The 22,596-nt window shown below is 34.3% G+C and overlaps 1 protein-coding gene across 1 annotated transcript; it reads right to left on the bottom strand.

The window, feature by feature from the left end:
* Positions 1-5,992: 5,992 nt before the first annotated feature.
* scp2b (sterol carrier protein 2b) lies at positions 5,993-21,622 on the bottom strand. Its single transcript, XM_042713632.1, has 5 exons — positions 21,466-21,622; positions 18,707-18,806; positions 15,222-15,351; positions 13,696-13,775; positions 5,993-6,950 (listed from the first exon to the last, which is right to left on the bottom strand). The coding sequence occupies exons 1-5, from the start codon at positions 21,486-21,488 to the stop codon at positions 6,855-6,857; spliced, it is 429 nt and encodes a 142-aa protein (XP_042569566.1). The 5' UTR covers positions 21,489-21,622; the 3' UTR covers positions 5,993-6,854.
* Positions 21,623-22,596: the final 974 nt, after the last annotated feature.

Below are 22,596 nucleotides of genomic sequence, written 5' to 3'. Positions count from 1 at the left end.
AGTCATCTTGTCTGAATCAGGAGATAAATAAGCACAGATCAAGCATTGTAAATTATAGGAGGATGATTGAAGAAAACAAATTATTGTATTTTTTGAAGAATTCAGAAACTATTTTCTTTGAAGCAGCATGCATAATAGCACCAGGTTGTGCTATTAGAAAGTAAATAGCACTCATTTTGATTTCATATAGATGTATTTTGTGTATTAATGCATGAAAACTACGTCACATGCAGAGACGAGCATTAGAACTCTGAAACTCAGAACTACATGGACAGAGAGTGCAGACAGAGAATTCCTGATCCCGCCAAGGACAAACTCTAATGTTAAAAACGGGGAGCATCTCATGTAAACACATTTCACAGTCATTATCTCAGACTGTTGCTCTTGCAGACTTTTTCAATGCACTGAAATGTCTTCTTAATGGCTATAAAATTAGAAAATGGGCAAGACGAGAGTCACTGCAGTTGACCTTCAGTCTGATGTTCTGATTTGTTCGGGGTGAAAAGCCACAACCTGAAAAACGAAGGCACTTACACACACACACACACACACACACACACACACACACACACACACACACACACACACACACGTTTACTTAGCTATCTTAATGGGGACATTACATAGACTTCTATTGTATTTATGTATAGATAGTTATAGATTTTATAAGATAATCCTAACCCTACCCCTCACAGAAAACTTAAAAAAGTTAGCTCACTTTGGGTACAAATTTGTCCCCAAAATATGGTTAAGTATGTACACACACAAACAAATTTCTTTGTTTCTGCATTTCACAGCTTGTTTCCTAATCTGAATTTTTAATAAACTTAGCATTGTATTTAATGAATATTGTTGACAAATTGCTTATGCTCCTCATTTAGATAAAAAAATCTCTTATTTACAAGTTTCACTAAATGCAACAAATCAATGTAATTCATCCAAACAGATTTGCATAGTAATGTCATTCAGCCACCTTGAATCGTTGTTTCTATTCAACAACGTTATTTCAAGTAAACTCAGCTTTGTTGTCATTTACATTGAAAACTGTTATAGTTTTTAATAATCAAACACTAGATGCTCCTTATTTACAAGTTGTGCTTTATAATAGTTATCATTCATAATATTTTTTTCAAAATATGTGCAGAACAGAAATATAGATAGATAGATAGATAGATAGAAAAAAAAAAATACATACAAAAAGACAAATACATACAAAAATAGATAGATAGATAGATAGATAGATAGATAGATAGATAGATAGATATTACATGTACATTTTCATTCATTCTAGTTACCTAACATCAATTTCACATTAGACAAATTAATTTGCTCATTAACACAAACATGTTTTGGCACCAAAAAAAAAAAAAAACTAACGAAGATGCATTCTTTAACAAACAGCCTTCAGGCCACTTTTGAGTCAGTTTGCATCATTTGGTTTGATTATTCATCAAGAGGAGAGAAAAAAAACATACTTTTCTTTCGTTTCTGAGAAAAAGGTGTCTATAATGAATATACCTGAAGCAAATAACCTTATTCTTACACACGCCAACATACATAAAATCTCTGTTTCTTAACTGAAATACTGAGATTGATGGAAACATGATCACCTCGTTATGATTTCCTCGTCAAGGGCAGAGCATCATTAATTGTGGATGAAGTTTCCTCACGTTACACAGGTCTTGCAATCCAGGCATTACTAATTAAACATACTGCATTTCTTGAAAAGACCTTAGATGGTAGGAAAAATAATTAATACATATTTGAGTGCATGTCACAGTTTGTCAGGCTCATCTTCAGCACCCTGAACACTTCAAGCCTCTAAGGAAAACTGATGAAATCGGCAAGCATACTCACCTTACTGCCTCCGTCCAGTCTAGACACATTTTTCTTTCAGCCCAATAAACTGGACTGAAAGCAGCTGCATTTGTCCTGCAGATCATTTGTGACGCTCACACAGTAAAGATGAATATACAATATAAACATGAAACATGACCACAGAGCTCAGCAAACGTCTGCACTCGGCCCTAGTTTAAAAGATTTATGTCTTGCTCAGCAATGGATCCTCTGCAGTAAATAGGTGCCGTCAGAATGAGAACCAAACAGGTGATAAAAACATCACAATAATCCACAAGTACTCAACATCACTCCAGTCCATCAGTTAATGTCTTGTGAAGAGAAAAGCTGTGTGTTTGTAAGAAACTAATCCATCATTAAGACATTTTTACCCTCAAACCATTACTTCGGCTAAAATGAGAGTCCTCTTTCCATAATATTGCTTTATTCAGTGAAAAAGTCATCATGTCCGAATCTGAGAAATCTGCACAGATCAAGTACGGTTTACAAGAGAGAACAGCTCTTAACAAATACTGTATGTTGGTGGATTGTAATGTAAGAGGACAACAGGAAATGGAATTTTTCACTGGAGGAAGCGTTATTATGGATTATGGACTCCTATTTTAGCAGGAAGAAACAGTTTGAAGTTAAAAATGTCTGAATGATGGATTTGTTTCTTAAAAAACATGCAGCTTTTGGCTTCACAAGCCGTTAATTGCTGGACTGGAGTGGTGTGGATTACTTGTGGATTATTGTGATGTTTTTATCAGCTGTTTGGACTGTGAACTGAGAGTGAGTAAATGTTCAGAATATTTTCAATTTCTGAGTGAACTTTGCCTTTAAACTAGGATAAAATATAAAGTATTTCATCACAGAAAGAAAACCACACTCTTCGGCTTTAAGTGTTTCAGGTGGCCCAACACCTGCTCAGAGCCGCAGTTTAATAAAATTCACTTTCCTTTTTATTCCTCTGTGTCTGGTGACTGTTATATTGGACATGAGGAAACAGACAATAAAATTGATGGCCTAGAAATTTATTGCCTCAAAACTCTTCCTGGAGAAGCGCAATGCTCCGTGAGTCTGACCGGCAAACACTCCCTCAGGTCAGACAACAGATGAGACCCACAACACACACTGGCAAGCCAATCTGAAACTTGATTTCCCTTCCTATTAGCTCATCTGTTCTCTGAAATTTAGAAAACAGGACACGATTTAAATACCAATATGAGTTCATGAAAGGTGCTTTTGATGCTTTGAGATCAGCTCTCAGGAGAAGAAGCTACTAGAAAACTATTTCAAAGGAAAGGTCACTGAGAAACGTGGGATACAATGCAACGCCCACAGAGAAACACAGGGCTTTTAACAGTCATTTCACCGTGAAAAACTCTAGGATGCTTTCATGCGCACAAAAATCAACAGCTGTTTTTCTACAAATCATCCAGCCTGAATACCAAATGCGTTACTTTCAATTGTGATGATTTTGGCTCAAATTTAACAGAAAAACACCAATTCACTATCTCAACAAATTAGAATATTGTGACATGCCAATCAGAGAATCAAAATGGTCTCTCTGTTTGGTTCACTAGGCTACACAATCACGGGGAAGACTGCTGACCTGACAGTTGTCCAGAAGACAATCATTGACACCCTTCACAAGGAGGGTAAGCCACAAACATTCATTGCCAAAGAAGCTGGCTGTTCACAGAGTGCTGTATCCAAGCATGTTAACAGAAAGTTGAGTGGAAGGAAAAAGTGTGGAAGAAAAAAGATGCACAACCAACCGAGAGAACCGCAGCCTTATGAGGTCTGTCAAGCAAAATGATTCAAGAATTTGAGTGAACTTCACAAGGAATGGACTGAGGCTGGGGTCAAGGCATCAAGAGCCACCACACACAGACGTGTCAAGGGATTTGGCTACAGTTGTCGTATTCCTCTTGTTAAGCCACTCCTGAGAAGACTTACCTGGGCTAAGGAGAAGAAGAACTGGACTGTTGCCCAGTGGTCTAAAGTCCTCTTTTCAGATGAGAGCAAGTTTTGTATTTCATTTGGAAACCAAGGTCCTAGAGTCTGGAGGAAGGGTGGAGAAGCTCATAGCCCAAGTTGCTTGTTGCAGTGTTAAGTTTCCACAGTCTGTGATGATTTGGGGTGCAATGTCATCTGCTGGTGTTGGTACATTGTGTTTTTTGAAAACCAAAGTCCCTTCACCCGTTTACCAAGAAATTTTGGAGCACTTCATGCTTCCTTCTGCTGACCAGCTTTTTGAAGATGCTGATTTCATTTTCCAGCAGGATTTGGCACCTGCCCACACTGACAAAAGCACCAAAAGTTGGTTAATTGACCATGATGTTGTTCTTCACTACCCACCAAAAAAACCAAACATAAACCAAACACAGAAACAATCAATTATTAACAATAAAAAAAAAAAAGAAAAACAAGAGACCAAAAAATGCAGATGAGCTGAAGGCCACTGTCAAAGATACCTGGGCTTCCATACCACCTCAGCAGTGCCACAAACTGATCACCTCCATGCCACGCCGAATTGAGGCAGTAATTAAAGCAAAAGGAGCCCCTACCAAGTATTGAGTACATGTACAGTAAATAAACATACTTTCCAGAAGTCCAACAATTCACTAAAAATGAAGTATTCTAATTTGTTGAGATAGTGAATTGGTGGGTTTTTGTTAAATGTGAGCCAAAATCATCACAATTAAAAGAACTAAAGACTTAAACTACTTCAGTCTGTGTGCATTGAATTTATTTAATAGATAAGTTTCACAATTTGAGTTGAATTACTGAAATAAATGAACTTTTCCATGACATTCTAATTTATCGAGATGCACCTAGATTTGCTAAACTCCATCAAACCTAAACGTCTCATCTAAATGACTTGTAATTATATCACTGCAATAGCATTAGAATAAGCAATGAAAAACAAAATGAAAAACAAAAACAAAAAAAAAAAACAATTTTTAAATTGATTTTACCATGGTAAGAGGTGTTATATATGATGAAAAGCAAAAATGGCAGAAATTAATGTCATCATCATAATATCCAATATTTTAAAATTAAACTTAAAAAAATATATTAAACTTTTGTTGCTTGAAATTTTAACCGAATTAAAAAATATATACATATAAAAAAACTTTTTTTTATTTTTAATTTTTTTTATTTTTCATTCTCGCTAAGCTCAAGTTAGTACTAAAGTAACTAAAACTAAATAAACACTATATTATAAATACTATACATACCTTAAAAAACAAATACAAATGCAAACTAAATACTAAAATCAAAGTAAAAATTTAGTAATATAATGTTGATGAATGAGGCAGAGTAAAATATTCAATCAATTTATAAACAAAATATTTTATTTAATTTATAAATAAAAAAAATGCTAAAATTAATTAAGAGTTTATGATTGTCAGCCGAAATCAGCTTTGATTTGTCCCATTTATCAGACCTGTAGCAGACGGGGGATGTTCAAGGAACCTGTTTGAAAAACATAATTTTGCAAATTTGCTTGGGACACAGAAACTACACAGTTCAGCTATGACCTAATAATACAATATCAAAACTCTAACTTGTGATGCATGTGATATGGAAGAAATAAAGGTTTCGAATGAAGGACACAGACAGAGAGAGAGAGTCTGAGCTGTGGAATGTAGGTCAAAGCTCGTTAACAATTTCAGGGATTTAGTGTTTCAGCTGAAGTCTTCAAAGGAAAAACAAAAGCGTGGCAGACTGGACATCGGCCAGTAGCTTTGGGTGGAAACAAGTGCTGGAACACACACTTACACCGGATCATCTCACGAGAAGAGCAAGAAATGATATGCAGGCAAATGAGTTTCAACATGATCTGAGCACTTGGCAGAAAGAAAAAGAACGGTGGTTTATGTATGAGTAGTTTTCATGCTAAAGCACAGGCCTCCACATTAATAACTAGCTGTTTAACAGACCTGTAGGCAAAGGGACTTAAATTACTCTTATTACATGAAAAATCCTCTAAGTATCGACAAAACCCAATAGGTTTTTTTTTTTTTTTTTTTTTTTTTTTTTTTATTGAGGAAAATAAGCTCTGTGACCAACAAAAGTTTATGATTCTTAGATGCTTTGTTCATGACAATCAAATTAAACTCATAAATGGAACACACACTTCACATTTTAATGAGAAAGATTAGGTTTATTTAGTACAAAAGTATTTTAGCATCTGATGGGGAAAAACTCAAAAAACACTGATGCGATTCTACAATTATACCTGCAAGATACCGTCAAATATATCCATGCACTGATCTGATATATATATATATATATATATATATATATATATATATATATATATATATATATATATATATATATATATATATAGAAATATATATATATAACTGGTGTTTGTTAAAGCAGCACTGTAAACCTACTCCTCATGACCTTGATGATAAAGACTAAAGGGAATGAATCGCAATGCTGTTGTACATTTTAACAACACATCTGTCCATCAAAGCCCATGCGTTTATATTTCACAGGCACTTTACGGGGCTTCAGTTCCAAAAAAGCCCTTCAGAGCAAACAATTAATCCACACACAAATATAATTTAAACAGTTATGGGTGCCAATCAAAGGAAAAATCAATAAGAACGGTATTAATATAGTATTTTTGTATCCATCTATCAGACTCCTGTGATTCATTTAAATAATTCACCCAAAAATGAGATTTCTGGCATAATTCACTCACCTTCATGTTATCTCAAACCCATATGACTGTATAACATTCACAAACTCTTATATTTTAGCCTTTTCCTCGCAAAAGACTGAACAGTCATATGTTTACGGAAAGGAATTAAAAAACAGAGTAAACTAGGACCAAATGTTTATTTGTGGGTGAACTATCCCTTTACCTTGTTAGAAAGAGGCTGAAACTAGCGCAGAAACACTCTCAGTGTCTGACTCCTGCAGCTACTCTAACAGAGTGAACTCAGTGAGAGGAGCTACTCGAGACCCCGCCCTCTTTCAGGCTCCGCCTCTCACAGCTTGGCTTTGCCCGGCTGCAGCTGCAGGTTTTGAAGCTTCATGGCCATGCCCATATTTCCGGTGATCTTCAGTTTACCCTGGAAGAACGCCTGCATGAACGAGAGGACACAAAAGAGAGATTAACAATGATTTTTTTTTTTTTAAATCGTATCCTCCTGAGAGGATACGCTATTCATCTGTGTCCAAGAAATTAATTTGTGTCCCAGTAGAGGACATTTGTTTTTGTGAATTATTTTTCTGTGACCTTACAAGCCACACTTCTCAAAAGCAACAGGAGTATTCGGAGATAATACTAAATGGGGGTTTGGCCATTAAAACATCCTTTTAAACAAATGAACAAAAACAGTAATTTTGTATTTAATGTTTGTGTCTGATTGATAATCAAATGGATTCTTGTAAAAGCCTCTCAGAATAATTATAGTTTATAAAGCAGAATATGATTTTCTTTTTCAATAAATACACTGATTTTGTTTTTCAATGACTTAAATAATAATAAAAAATGAAAAAAAAAAAAAAAAAAAAAAACACTTTGTAGAGGACATCAGGACTAAGCACACAAAAAAATCTAATCAAATGAAATCAAAAATAAATAAATAAGTGAATGAATGAATGAATGAACGAACGAACAAATAAAGTGAACAAATAAATAAACAAATGCAATATTAAAGGGATAGTTCACCCAAAAATGAAAATTATGTCATTAATGACTCACCCTCATGTCGTTCCAAACCTGTGAGGCCTCCGTTCATCTTCGGAACACAGTATAAGATATTTTAGATTTAGTCCGAGAGCTTTCTGTTCCTCCATTGAGAATGTATGTACGGTATACTATCCACGTCCAGAAAGGTAATAAAAACATCTTCAAAGTAGTCCATGTGACATCAGAGGGTCCGTTTGAATTTTTTGAAGCATCGAAAATACATTTTGGTCCAAAAATATCAAAAACTACGGCTTTATTCAGCATTGACTTCTCTCCCGGGTCTGTTATGAGCGCGTTCACAACACTGCAGTTTAGTGATATCCGGTTCGCGAACGAATCACTCGATGTAACCGGATCTTCTTGAACCAGTTCACCAAATCGAACTGAATCGTTTGAAACGGTTCGCATCAACAATAAGCATTAATCCACAAATGACTTAAGCTGTTAACTTTTTTAACATGGCACTCCCTCTGAGTTCAAATAAACCAATATCCCGGAGTAATTCATTTACTCAAACAGTACACTGACTGAACTGAGCCAGATAACGAACGAAACATTGACTCGTTCTCGAGTCAAGAACCGGTTGCATCGGTTTTCGGATCACCGGTAGTGATGGGAAGTTCTGTTCTTTTCCCGCGAACCGGTTCTTTCGGACAGTTTGATTCAATAAACCGGTTGCCTAAAACGGTTCACCAGTTCTTTTGCGCTCGACGTAATGACTTCATTGGCGATGATTGCCCTTGATTCAAGCCTTCGGTTAACCCGCGCTCATAACATTAGCACAGAATCAGTTCAGAATCAATCACCAAAAGAACCAGTTCGGTTCAGACGCGCTGTGTGTCAGTCTGAATCACGCATGCGCAGTATCATCAGCTCCTCGGTTCTCGAACCGGACGCGTCCGACAGAAACGGTTCTTGACTCGAGAACGAGTCAATGTATCGTTCGTTATCTGGCTCGGTTCAGTCAGTGTACTGTTTGAGTAAATGAATTACTCCGGGATATTGGTTTATTTGAACTCAGAGGGAGTGTCAGCCATGTTAAAAAAGTTAACAGCTTAAGTCATTTGTGGATTAATGCTTATTGTTGACGCGAACGTTTTTCAAACGATTCCGTTCGATTTGGTGAACTGGTTCAAGAAGATCCGGTTACATCGAGTGATTCGTTCGCGAACCGGATGTGCTGTGAACGCGCTCATAACAGACCCGGGAGAATCTTTTAAGTCAATGCTGAATAAAGTCGTAGATTTTGATATTTTTGGACCAAAATGTATTTTCGATGCTTCAAAAAATTCTAACGGACCCTCTGATGTCACATGGACTACTTTGAAGATGTTTTTATTACCTTTCTGGACGTGGACAGTATACCGTACATACATTCTCAATGGAGGGACAGAAAGCTCTCGGAATAAATCTAAAATATCTTATACTGTGTTCCGAAGATTAACGGAGGTCTCACGGGTTTGGAACGACATGAGGGTGAGTCATTAATGACATAATTTTCATTTTTGGGTGAACTATCCCTTTAATATTAAATATGTATATTCATATAAAAATTTGACGATGTGTATTGTTTTGTGTAGTTTGTAATAAGTCAGGAATTGAACATTGTACAAAACATTATTTTGTAATTTCTTTCTTTAAATAGTTTTTAAATAGTTTTAGTTAACATTTATGGCAAAATGCTGAAAAACAGATAAGGATATACAGGAAGGATATACAGGAAGGAAGGAAGGAAGGAAGACAAACAAAAACAGAATAAAAACAGGCATAGTAAGTACTATTATTTACTTTAATAGTAAATAATGCAATACTCAATTCATTATTAAAAAGTTACATTAATAATTTGACTATGTGTGTGTGTGTGTGTGTGTGTGTGTGTGTGTGTGGTTACAACTGTTATACACATCACATAATAAGTCAAAGTAAATATCATATAAACATGATTTTGTAATACTTTTCAGAAAATAGTTCAAAACTATGTTCAAAGTTCGGTTTATGTATGTTTCTGCTGTGTCCCAGTGGAAAAACAGTTCACAAAAAAACTCAAGGTACAACGAAACTCAACAATTTGATTAAACTTGATTAATTGTCAGTTCTCAAGGTCAGGTGAATTCTCTCACAAACTGCTCTGTAAGTCACACAGAAAGTGCAGTGATATGATTGTGAAAGAGCAAGAGCGACTGCGGTCGTAATGACAGCCTTTAATGAGTCCTTTTTTGAAGGACAGAAATGCTCCTCGCAGAAGGAATGAACCTTGAAGCCACTTCAGAGAGTGACTCATTAGAGCTTTGTTTGTAAGTGCTGCACAGCTGTACGCCTCCGTCCCTGCTAACAGGAAGCACTCAGGTAGCACTAAAACAGTTGCGAGTGAAATTGGTTAATGACTTTTTGTTTCAGTCTGTTCCCAAACATCAGTTACCAGCTGCGTGGAAGCAATTACAGAATATAAAAACGAATTAAGGTCAGATAAAAATACCAGATTTCATGCTGATAGACTTTAACACCACCTTATACTCAACTGCAGCTTCTGAAACTCACTTTTCCCACTCAGTTTTAAGAACATAGTTGAAATAGGACAAGACATGATTGAGAAAGAAAGGTGAGAGGAATGAGCTCAGCAAAAATGTTGAGTGAGCCAAACTCACTCAATAGAAGTTGTGATCAACCAATTAGAAAGAACTTTGATTTAATTTACATTACAAGAATGAGTACTGAACATTAAAAGAACAGGTCACCTAAAAACAAAAAAATTGCTGAAATTTAAGTTTGTTTCTTTATCAGAACAGATTTGGAGAAATGTAGCATTGCATCAATTGTTCACCAATGGATGCTCTGCAGTGAATGGGTGCCGTCAGAATGAGAGTCCAAACAGCTGATAAAAACATCACAATAATCCACAAGTAATCCACACCACTGCAGTCCATCAGTTAACATCTGGTGAAACGAAAAGCTGCGTGTTTGTAATGAACAAATCCATCATTAAGACGTTTTAACTTTAAGCCATTGCTTTTGGCCAAAATATGAGTTCATAATAATAATGCTTCTTCAAGTAAAAAAGTCCATCTCCTGTTGTACTTTCACATCAAAATCCACCCAAATATTTTTTTATGGCTGTTTTGGCTTGTAAACGGTATTTGTTTTGTGCATATATTTCTCTCCTGATTAAGACGGGACGACTTTTTCACTGCATGTTATGGATGTTATGGATCACAGGCTCGTATTTTAGCCAGAAGCGACGGTTTAAAGTCAAAAACATCTAAATGATGAATTGGTTTATTTCAAACACACAGGTTTTCACTTAATAGATGTTTACTGATGGACTGGAGTGATGTGGATTACTTGTGGATTATTGTGATGTTTTTATCAGCTGTTTGGACTCTCATTCTGACGGCACCCATTCACTGAAGAGGATCCATTGCTGAGCAAGTGATGCAATGCTACATTTAATTGGTTTACTGTTTTCTACATAAAACCATCCTTCATAAGGATGTAGAACATTCTGTGAAAATGTAACCTTTATATCTTTAATATTGACTGAGTAAGGCTATGTAAAAGATTGGAATCATAGTGAAATTAATGATTGAAAAACAACTTTGATGCTTGTTATCTCATAATTAGGTTTTGAGACTTTAGCCTGGATTTCACAGACAGGGTCACATATTGGCTTTGTGGTGGCATAATATCACATTTTAACACTAGATCTAATAAATAATAAATAATAATGGATGCAAATGTGGCTATAGGTGGTTAAACAGATGCTAGGAAGAAAAACAAGTCGAATCTAAGAAATCCTTGAAAGAGAAAAGGCTGATCACTTTTCAGCAAGCAAAGCAATCACAATTCATTATACATTACTATGATGTCATTGCTGTCTGTTAGATTCGAATCCTGAACATTCTTTTAATGGAATTCTGAGGGAAACTTTATAACATGCAATTCTAATAAACAAACTTTCTTATTATCTCACAATTCTGAAAAGTCAAAATGACAAAGTCATGACTGAGTTATAGTCAGAATTCTAATAGTTAATTATGTGTGACTTTATAGTATTTTAATTATGTGTGACTTCATAATAGTTAATTATGATTATGACTTTAAAACTTGCAATATATGACCTCATAATTGTGAGAAAAAAAGAAAGTCAGAATTGGGAGATAGAAACTCGCAATTGCGAATTTTTTTTTAGAACTGACTTCATTTATTAAAATCGCATGTTATAAAGTCAGAATTGGAAGATATGAACTCGGAGTTCTGAGAAAAAAGGGTCCGAATTGTGAGATAAAAAGTCGCAATTACCTTGTTTTATTTTTTATTCAGTGGCAGAAACGAGCTTCCATATAAATGTGTTCTGAATGTTTGGATTTTTTTTTTTAAATATAGTTTTTGTTTCATTTCAGATTTTTAAACTATTTTAATCCAAGAAAAGAAGATCAGAATTGTGAAATAAAAAGTTGCAATTACCTTGTTTTATTTTTTATTTAGTGGCGGAAATGGGCTTCCATACGTTTAAAATGTCTCCAGCTTTTTTTTTTTTTTTTTTTTGGATTCGGCTACTGAACCAGTTCAGGTTGAGTATGACCAGGATAAATGGTCTCACTGGAGCCTGTTGATCTGTCATGGGTCAAAAACATCTGTCGTTTTATCTGTGGCTTTTCCGTGAAGGGTGAAGTGTGGAAACTTGAAGGAATGGAAACTCTCTGTGATTCAGACGGGAGGCCGCACAATAATCTCTCTTTCTCAATGCGGGCCATTAGCATTAGAAAAGGAAAGTGAGTGGGGAGAGAGTGTTTCTGAGCATCTGTGGAGATACTGTTCACGGAAAACAGGAGGGGGGTTTGAGACAATGTACAAAAGGAGGATGGGAGCTACACAAACTGTGCTTTTAAGGGCCCAACGTTGACATTCCTCAAAAGAGAGACCTTGAAATAGAAAATGTCTTCACATTTCCTTTATTCAATTGTGAATCACAGATTGATATAGAAAGGCGCTCTCGTAGCTAAAAACAATACCACTTTGAATTCACCGTCACATACACAGATGCAGATCTTAATGCTTTAAAAAAATCTACGTAGGAGAGTGTAAAGGAAAGAAAAACATCTGGGTTCATGTGGGATGAGTCTCTGTGGTGCATCTAAACAGGAAAACTGAGACTTATCAGCCAAAATCATAATTATAACCATACAAACCACTTGGAAATGTCAGAGATCTGCTTTTGCAGCCATTCTAGGGTTCCCACTATTTTCAGGATATTATTTTCCGGTAAATGATATGCAATCTATGACATTTGCAACCTTTTTTAATTGTATAATTTGAAACACACTGCAGTTCAAAAGTTTGGGGTTGGTAAGATTACAGAAAAAATACAGTAAAAACAGTAATATTGTGAAATATTACTGCAATTTAACATAACCAGTTTCTATTTTAATATATAGTAAAATGTAATTTATTCCTGTGATCAAAGTTGAATTTTCAGCATCATTACTCCAGTCCTCAGTGTCACATGATCTTCAGAAATCATTCTAATATGCTGATTTGCTACTCAAGAATCATTAATTATTATTCTTATGTTTAATGTTTTTGTGGAAACTGTGGAAGACTTTCTAATGAATACAAAAGTTGGAAAGAACAGCATTTGTTTGAAATAGAAATTTTCTTTAAAAATGTGAAAGTCTTTACAGTCATCAATTTAATGCATGCTTGCTGAATAATAATTTTTAATAATATTTTTATTTATTTTTTTATTCTTACTGGCTCCAAACTTTTGCATGCTAGTGTACTTTCAAATGAAACATGCATTGAGTAAAACAAATATTTTTAAAAATCATTAAATCACTCAAGAAATAGCTAAACATTCCTAAAACTGCACAATATATTAAAAGTAGTTTTCAGAGCACATGTCTTGAATAAATACATTTTACTTGATCCACTAGCAAACTGTTTTCTTTTTCTTGTTTAAAAAATAGCTTGTTTTATTGATGTCTTATTTTTAATGGGGTAAAAAGACAAAAAGTCTGATTATTTTCATTTCTTGCAGCCTAGCTTGTAACTGAAAAGTAATAAGAAGGTTCCTTTTATTTCACGGACGGATGGAGGGTTGTTTTGGTGATTTGTCTGTCTGCTTCATCAGGACTTACGGTCTGTGGATTCATCTTTCCAGTCATGAGGTCCAGCAGGTCCGAGTCGGCCATGGCAATGGTGCAGTCTGCTTTCTTGTCTGAGAAAGAAAAAGGCAGAACGTTATTAAGGACTGGGAAACAGCTCAACACTTGTTGGTTTGGTGCGTTTAGCTCTTGTTCCACAACGAATGAGAATCCGGTCCGCGTGAGCAGCTTTGATTCTGGTCATTAGGCCACACACACATTCCCGCTTGCTTTCATTTCCTCTCATCCTCCACACAAATCACACAGACTCTCTCACACACACACACACACACCTGTGAACATCCGCACACTGAAGTCCCTGACGTCACACACTCACACATCATTTAAACAGATGAGGAAGGGCACAAGCGATTGCACTCCCGGAGAAATGCCGCCAAATGCCTCGAGACACATTCTCAAATGAGGTTTCACTTCATGTAACAGAGATGGTTGAGGGATCAAAACGTGCTATTTTCTAATTCATTTTTCTAAGTCTGATCTAACAGAGCAGATTTACGCCAACGTTTTGGTCACTGTTCGAATTCCAAAGCTTTATCTGAAATGCACTTTTTTTAAAGAAACACTTGAAAAAAATCAAAAAAATGCAAAGACTCTTTATATCATTAAAAATGGCAGTCTGCTTTTACTTGTTAAATTCTTGAAAGAAAATAGTTTAAATGCTGTCATTTTCATAGTACTGTAAATTATGTATAATTTGTTTTTAATAGATTTTAGTTAACATTGTAAGAGTTGTTTTTAACAGTAGTTAATCGTGTATCTGTATTCAATACATCCATTTTAATTGCAATATATGTTATTTTAATAAAATGGTTAATTATGTCTAATTGGTATAAATTTAATAAATGTTGATTAAAAGTTTAAAGTTGTTTCAAATAATTATTAATCTTGTATAAGTTGTATTTAATACATTTTAATTAAGAGTTTAAAAGCTGTTTTAATTATGAATAATTCACATTAATTTAATTAATTTTAATTACAATATTTAAAAGCTGTAATTTTGATAATATTGCTAATTATGCCTATTTTTTGTATTTGTTTAATACATTTTCATTAAAATAGTTTAATAGTCCTTTAAAATGATATTGTTAATCATGTTTGATTTGTATTTATTTAATACGTTTTAATTAAAAGTTTTAAAACTTTTTTGATAATATTGTTAATTAGGTATAATTTGCATCAACACAATACATTTTAATTAAAACTTTAAGTTCATGAAAATAAATAATTTTTTGAAAATTACATTTATGTATTTGTTTGGTAATCGATTTCAGTTTAATTGATTTTAAGTGGGTTTTGATGTTGATTGTAGGAAGTGTGTGTGTGTGTGTGTGTGTGTGTGTGTGTGTGTGTGTGTGTGTGTGTGGTCAGAGCAGGAGTTTTTCTGATAATCATTTGCAGTTTTCAGAAACACACAGGATGTGTGCAGCCTGACACACAGATGAGCGGGAAAATGTCAGCCGTCCGCAGATCAATACTGTCTGCATTTAGAACAGACCCACCAGCATCATTGTGAACGGAGCCTTTTCCGTTCTTAACATCAACGATCCAGACGGCCTCCCTTCCTCCCGGCCCATCCTTCACCTTGAAGGCGAACACACCTCCGATCTTCTTCACAAACTGGTCTCCGTCCTGCACACACACACACACACACACACACACACACACAAAAGTCACAGAAAACATCAGTTAAAAACCCACGGGAACTGTGTGAACCACAGCTAAACTTAAATGATGGTGAAAAGATAACTTTTGCTCTCCTCAAACAGAAATAAATGTGTAAATCTCAATGTCAAAAAGTAACCCAAACAACATGAATTCACCCTATTATTATACATACAGTATATTATACATCTATATACACTTATAACATAAAAATACATGATATATTTATAATATAACACAATATATATATATATATATATATATATATATATATATATATATATATATATATATATATAGATATATATATATATATATATATATATATATATATATATATAGGGGAAAGTGAATAAGAAAATGTTGTATTTAAATGTGCAATAACCACTAAAGTGATCTTTGTTTAAACCTCTCAAATTTGGTTAAAGTCAACAAAGAAAAAAAAAGTAGGATGATACTTGATTTTAACCTTGGAAAGACACAATAAAATGCTACCATACACCTGCAGTGCATTCAAACAACATTACCATCCTGTTTGTTACACTTGCTCACTTTTTATTCAATAAACAGCTGCAAAACAGCATTGAAATGCAGCGCTATTAACATAAAGCGCCTCGCTCAGCCTTCCAGCATTAAACTTCCCAGTAAAATTACACACTGAATTTCAGAGCGTAATGGAGCAGAACTAAAAGTGCACATGTGTTTCCCAGAGACCTTCTGGTTGTGTAACAGGCCGTTGTTTGAGTCATTTTTGGGCAGGATTTGAAATGTGGCTGATGGTGGGAGATTATCAGCGTCTCGGCTGTGTGGGAGTTAAACAGGGCGACTCTCAAGAGGGTGCGAGTGTCACGACTGAACAATCACAAACATGCACATTTAGCCACATCATCGAATGTAACCAAGACTGGACTCAAATATATGGCCAGATAATCAGAAGCACGGATGAATAAATGAGGGTTTTTAGGGGTTAGTTCATGCAAACAATAAAATTGTTGTCTATTCACCCACATGTCGTTCCAAAGATGCAACACAAAAGAAGACATGTTGCAAAGATATTAATGGAGCTGATGCTTTCCAATCGATGTAGGTGGACGAACACACCAAAAAAAATCAAATTAAAACAAAAAAAAACATGAAAGTAGACAAAATGACTTCTGAAGTCACACACAAACATTTGCGAGAAAAAATACATGAATATTTTTACATAACGCATTTATGGCTGCCAAAGTTAACATGTGCACTTAATATATAAATTAAATATTTTAAAGATATTCTTTTTTCACATTCACCAAATTTGACCTTATAATCATGTTTTCTAATGACTGATCAGAAATCATGAGAATAATTGCAAATATTTTATTCAAGCATGATTTTAAAGAAAAATACTACACATTTCAATGAGAAGAATTCTATATTATAAAATAAAATATAAATTACTAAAATTTAATTATAATATATATATATATATATATATATATATATATATATATATATATATATATATATATATATATATATATATAGGGCTGTCATAGATATAAAAAATTTAATCGCAACCCCTTTTTTGGGTGATTAATCGAAATTAACAAGTTTAAAATGTTTATTTTTGTCATCACTATTTATTATTTAGTTTAAAATGTTTATTTTTGTCATCATTTGCATTAAACAACCAAAATGCACATTAAAGTCAGAGTTAAACTTTAAAACACTGCATTGCTGTATGAGTCAAATATACATTGCTCCTTATTAAAGTTATAAAGTGATTCATTCAAGAGCAGTGAGTGATTTTCTCTGTCTTTTGTTGTTTAATTAAGATTAATGACACATACAGCAGTAGGTTTATTAGGCTGCTGTCTCTTTAAGACAGAATGCACGGCTCTAATATACTGGCACACATCTGAATTCTTTCCCAATTGTTTTTGTTCACTTAAGACATAACTGACTGTCTTTATGTAAATACTCACCATTTTGACATTTTTTTGTGTATATTTGACCATTTATGCGCATGCCTGAAACTCCACATATACTTTGCTTGTTCGTGTTAGCGCTGCTTCGGAGCGCGTGCACTGAACGCACCTGGAGAACAGTCTCTTTCGCAGTTAATGTGCTTTTAATAACTCTTTTTAAAATAAAGCATGTCACATTGCATTTTAGGAGAGGGGAAGCTTACAGCTTGAAATGATTGGAACAGCTTGCGGCACAAATCAAAACTGAAACTAAAAAATTTGATTCATCGCAGTACTACTGCTAGCTCACATTGAGTTGTTTGTTTTTTAAATATGTCTATATAGAGAGAGAGAGAGAGATTATTAAAAAAGTTTTAATCAAGTTTAATTTAATTAAATGTCAAGTGTCGCACAGTATAAATTAGTTTTTATATAAGAAAGCATGCTTTTATATTTTAGAAAAAACTATAAAATATACCTCCTTTATTGTGCCAAGTATTTGCTTCTTGTAGCTTAATATAAACAGACTTCTGTTCAAAGGTTTAAGGTTGGTAAGATTGTGTGAAAGTTTTTAAAAGAAGTCTCTTTTGCTCACCCAGGCTGCATTTATTTGATCAAGCATACAGTAAAACAGTAAAAACGTGAAATATTATTACAATTCAAAATAGCTGTTTTCTATTTCAGTATATTGTACAATCTCATTTATTCCTGTGATCTTCAGTCTTCAGTGTCACATGATCTTCAGAAATCATTCTAATATGCTGATTTGCTGCTCAAGAAACTTTTCTGATTATTATCAGTGTTGAAAACAGCTTTAGATTTCTGCATTCTAAAGAACTTTCTGAGACATTCTGCAAAAATGTTCCCTTTTATGTTGCAAGGAAGAAATTAAACCATATGAGTTTGGTACAACATGAGGTGAATAACTATTCTGTAAACTTGGACGACGAGGCTAAGCGGGTGAAGACTCTGTCATGGCTCGATTTATAATATAACCCAGGTTATGAAAGAGCAGGTTGGGGAAGGGGATGGACACACATGTCACCAAACACCTTAAAAGAGTTTGTGAAGCATGTGAAATGGCATGAAAAGGATCATCTGGATAAGACAGAGGGATTGTGTTTAATAAAAAGACGATCCTTTCAGCACCCAGTAACTTTGTAGTCTGAAAAAACCCTTTCACACCAGCCAGCAGGGAGAAGCAGGCCTGAACCCTGACAGAGGATCGTTGCTGACATGATTAAAGCTGGGTAATAACACAGATTCACACTGATCTTGCTGTAGCCTTGAGCAGGGATGTTGAGGTGTTAAGAGGCTTTAACACTGCAGCCCATGAATTCAGATGAATGAACTGAACTGAGCAGGGCTTCTCATACCTCGTGCAGCTTTTTACTGATCTCCTGGAAGACGGAGTGAGCTTTGAAGCCCTCTAGACCCGAGGATGAGCTGGTCAGCACCGCCTGGATCCGTGGAGAGCTGGGAATGAAAGATATATACATACTCAGAAAACATGGTTCAAGGAATAATTCACCTAATAGTTCTTTATGTGATCCGTGGAAGAAATTAAGTACAGGTTTGACACCAACAGTGTGAGATCTGCACAATGCAGAATCTAGTCATATAAATAGAACTTAGCGTATAACACGGAATATCACAGAATTTGGCAAATTTTGGATGAATAACTCAAATAAAGTGCTGTACAGTTAATTAAATCACGATACGAGGACATGAACACATGAACTTCATCTCGAGAGCTGCTCTGAGAGTCACTTCATGAGCATTTTACTGTTACATTTAAGAAAAACTATTGTCATATATATCATAAACACACAGAAACCATGCGGCAACCCGTCAAAATAAAAGTTCAGTTTAACTTGAAGAAACTGTGACAGAAATACATTCCTATTATACAGTAAAATGTTCTTCTCATAACAACAACAATAATAATGATAACTCAATTATTATTATTAACATTATTTTTTAATGAATAATTACACAAATTATTTTAAAATATTACTTAAAGTTTTAATGTTATATGCCTTCATTTGATTACGCACGTTTTTGATAACAAATTTATATTAAATCAGAAATACAGAAAAATTTTAAAACATGCAACACAGAATTTCTGGAAAAATAACATTTCAGATGTTCAAGAAGTGATTAATTAATTAGACATGCTTTTTGATTACTTAAAATTTAATAAAACCATTAACATGGAATCCAGTCAACTTTATATGCTGATCTCTCCCCAATACTTTCCTATCTCTCTCCACTCATCCTGTCATAAATGCATTTAAACCCCAGATATACCCGATCTAAAAAGAACAACAGGGCTGTTTTAAGTTCAGCACAAATATTAAAGTGCAGGAAGACATCCAGACACAAAGATCTCTGGACAACTGATCACACAACACATGTGGAGTTACTCAGAGACTCTCCTCAACACATAACTGCTCCAGGTGTGTGTTCACGGTGTGTGTGTGTGTGTGTGTGTGTGTGTGTGTGTGTGTGTGTGTGTGTGTGTGTGTGTGTGTGTGTGTACTTTGGATGGGTTAAATGCAGAGCATGGGTCACCATACTTGGCTGTATGTCACGCAGTGTTGGGGAAAGTTACTTTTAAAAGTAATGCCTTACAATATTGCGTTACTCCCTAAAAAAGTAACTAAATACGTTACTTAGTTACTTTTTATGGAAAGTAATGTGTTACATTACCTTTTGCGTTACTTTCACGTTACTATTAAAATATGAGCAGGGCTTGATTGTTTTTAATATAAGAAGTTCTATTTATAGCAAATGTAAAAGCCCTTTCACACCAAAAAGTGAAATGAATAAACCTCAGGCTGAAGGAAAAGTAAATTCACGTCTGTACAGTAGCACACAGGAGAAGAAGGTTCAACACTCTTCAGCAATAAAAAAAAAAAACAATGAAGCACAATTGTTAGTTTATCTAAAGTCATTTTTGATTATTAGTATGGTTGAACTGGATCATTAAAGGTCAGCAGCAAAGACACTGTTAATAAAATGGGAATAGATACATTTGTGTTTATTGCAATATTTTAGTTATTGCAGGTTTGCGTCATATTCTGAGTTTGCATTTCACTGTTTTGATTAATTTTGATGAATACTAAATCTGTTTTGTTTTTTTGTTTTTTTTGTGAATGGGATGAATTAATACACATTCACATTTAATCTAGAACTACAGTAACATCATGTTCACACAGCGCACACAACGCCTCCATACTTCCGATTTCTCCCAATATGGGAACAGGAGGCTTGTCAGTCAAAAAATGGGAATACAAAGTAACTGGCGTTACTTTTTTGAAAAAGTAACTCAGATATTTTCTTGTAAATTAAAAAGTAATGCGTTACTTTACTAGTTACTTGAAAAAAGTAATCTGATTACGTAACTCGCGTTACTTGTAATGCATTACCCCCAACACTGATGTCACGTCACTTTCACTTTTTAAACATGCTGGAGACAGCAAGATGAGAACAGTTTGCTCTTCAACAAGCTGCACAAACTGTATGTTTTTTGTGTTTTGGATATCAAGAACAATTGCACGACCTTGAATATTTTTCTCATGAACAAATACATTTATAGTATTAAATTAACACTTACTTACCACAAAAAATAAAAACAATAACAACAACAACAAATAAAAAAAATAATAAAAATAAAAAAAATAATAATATATAAAAGATGGCATTCACCTACATATTATTTATAATATTTTATTTGTTTTTTATAGATAGATAGATAGATAGATAGACATTAGTGTTAACGTATAGTAATACCAAAGTATATTTTTTAAAACATACTCAAATGTAATTTGTACAGTTACAGTGTATTTCGGATGCTGAATTGGTCTTATTCCTGCGAATTCTGCTCGAGTAAGCCAGAAACGCACGTCAAGAGTTAGTTTAATCCATTGTCATCAATCAAAACACTCTGAATATTTCATATTAGAGAATCACAAGCAGAAATCCTGTAATAAATGGCACACACATATCTAAACGACCTGCTGTCACAGCTCTACAGAAGCACTAAACACACACTTTGTGATGATAAGCAGATAACGGCTGTGAACTCAGGTCTGATCATCATCATCATCATCATCATCATCATCATCCTCACCTCGACACCTGTGGGGCTCGCATTGCTGCTGAAGATGAGCTGCAGACAGGTGATCAGAAGGCCGCTGGCAGCTCTGATACAGTGTAGCAGTGTCCGAACGCCACTTCCGGGTTCTCGAGGCAGACCCGAATAATCAAACACTGATCGGGAAGTTGAATAAGTGTGAGGTTATTCTGTTTCTACTACACTTTTACTACAGTACTGAAAACTTTTAACTCTTAACTCTGACCCCTGAGTAGACCTGAGGATCCTCACAGATCCTTCTATTCTCCTAAAATATTATGCAAATCAGCCGTACAGAGAGTTCTTTATGGAATATTGCTTTTTTATATATATTATTATACAATTATTATATATAATATATATATATATATATATATATATATATACCTATATATATATAATATATTATCGTTCACAAAGAAATAACAATTACGCGTTTAACTATTACAATAAAAAAACACTATTCTTGATTAACCGTTCAAAAATAAACAAAAAAAAAACAATTAGCACCGGGTTTGAGAAATATAAAAATGCATAAAGAAAAAAACTCAACAACACCTCAAGCAGATATAAAAACAAGATCGTAATACTTTAGAAAATATAAATGTGCTATTATTGTTAGCCTATGAATTTTCAGTTAAGACTTTCCAATATGATTTTTTTTACACGTAAGTTTTTTTTTTTTTTTTTTTTTTTTTTATGGATAAACAGTTTTCAAAGCAAAACATATAAATTAAGAACACGTTCAAATGCATGATTAGCCTGAAACGTAAGCAGAGATTGTCAATGATTTATCTCCGAGTTATCTCCAATTTACTCAGAATTTAGAAAAGGACACTGATAAAAACTTAAAGAAATTGTATAATGTCTACGCTGTTATTCATAGATTTATTTGCACTTTGTTGTCCCCGCAAAAAAAAAACAAGAGCCTATGCTGCCATCTGCTGGTTAGATCGGTTCTCTGCGGTAGGATTCTCACTTCCAAACAAATTATTATTTGTTAATGTCTTTCTGTGCTACAGTTTCGTGAATCTTGGGTGTAGGTTTGATTTTGACAAGTTTTTATAGTCATAGTAAACATACTCATAATTCATAAAGAGAGCTTTTATTATGTTAGATTATTCATCA

The sequence above is a fragment of the Cyprinus carpio genome, chromosome A23 (assembly GCF_018340385.1).
Source record: "Cyprinus carpio isolate SPL01 chromosome A23, ASM1834038v1, whole genome shotgun sequence".
In the NCBI taxonomy this organism is placed as follows: Eukaryota; Metazoa; Chordata; class Actinopteri; order Cypriniformes; family Cyprinidae; genus Cyprinus; species Cyprinus carpio.
Note: the sequence above shows the minus strand (reverse complement) of the source record. Positions and strands in the feature narration are given on the sequence as shown.

Bases quoted from the DNA above. Each gene is read 5' to 3' on its own strand.
- scp2b (XM_042713632.1), bottom strand. From the start codon at position 21,488: ATGCGAGCCCCACAGGTGTCGAG. The intron at 13,776-15,221 runs GTGGGTCTGTTC...TTTCTTTCTCAG, and splicing joins CTCCGTTCACAATGATGCTG to ACAAGAAAGCAGACTGCACC. The intron at 6,951-13,695 runs GTAAGTCCTGAT...TCGTTCATGCAG, and splicing joins GAAAGATGAATCCACAGACC to GCGTTCTTCCAGGGTAAACT.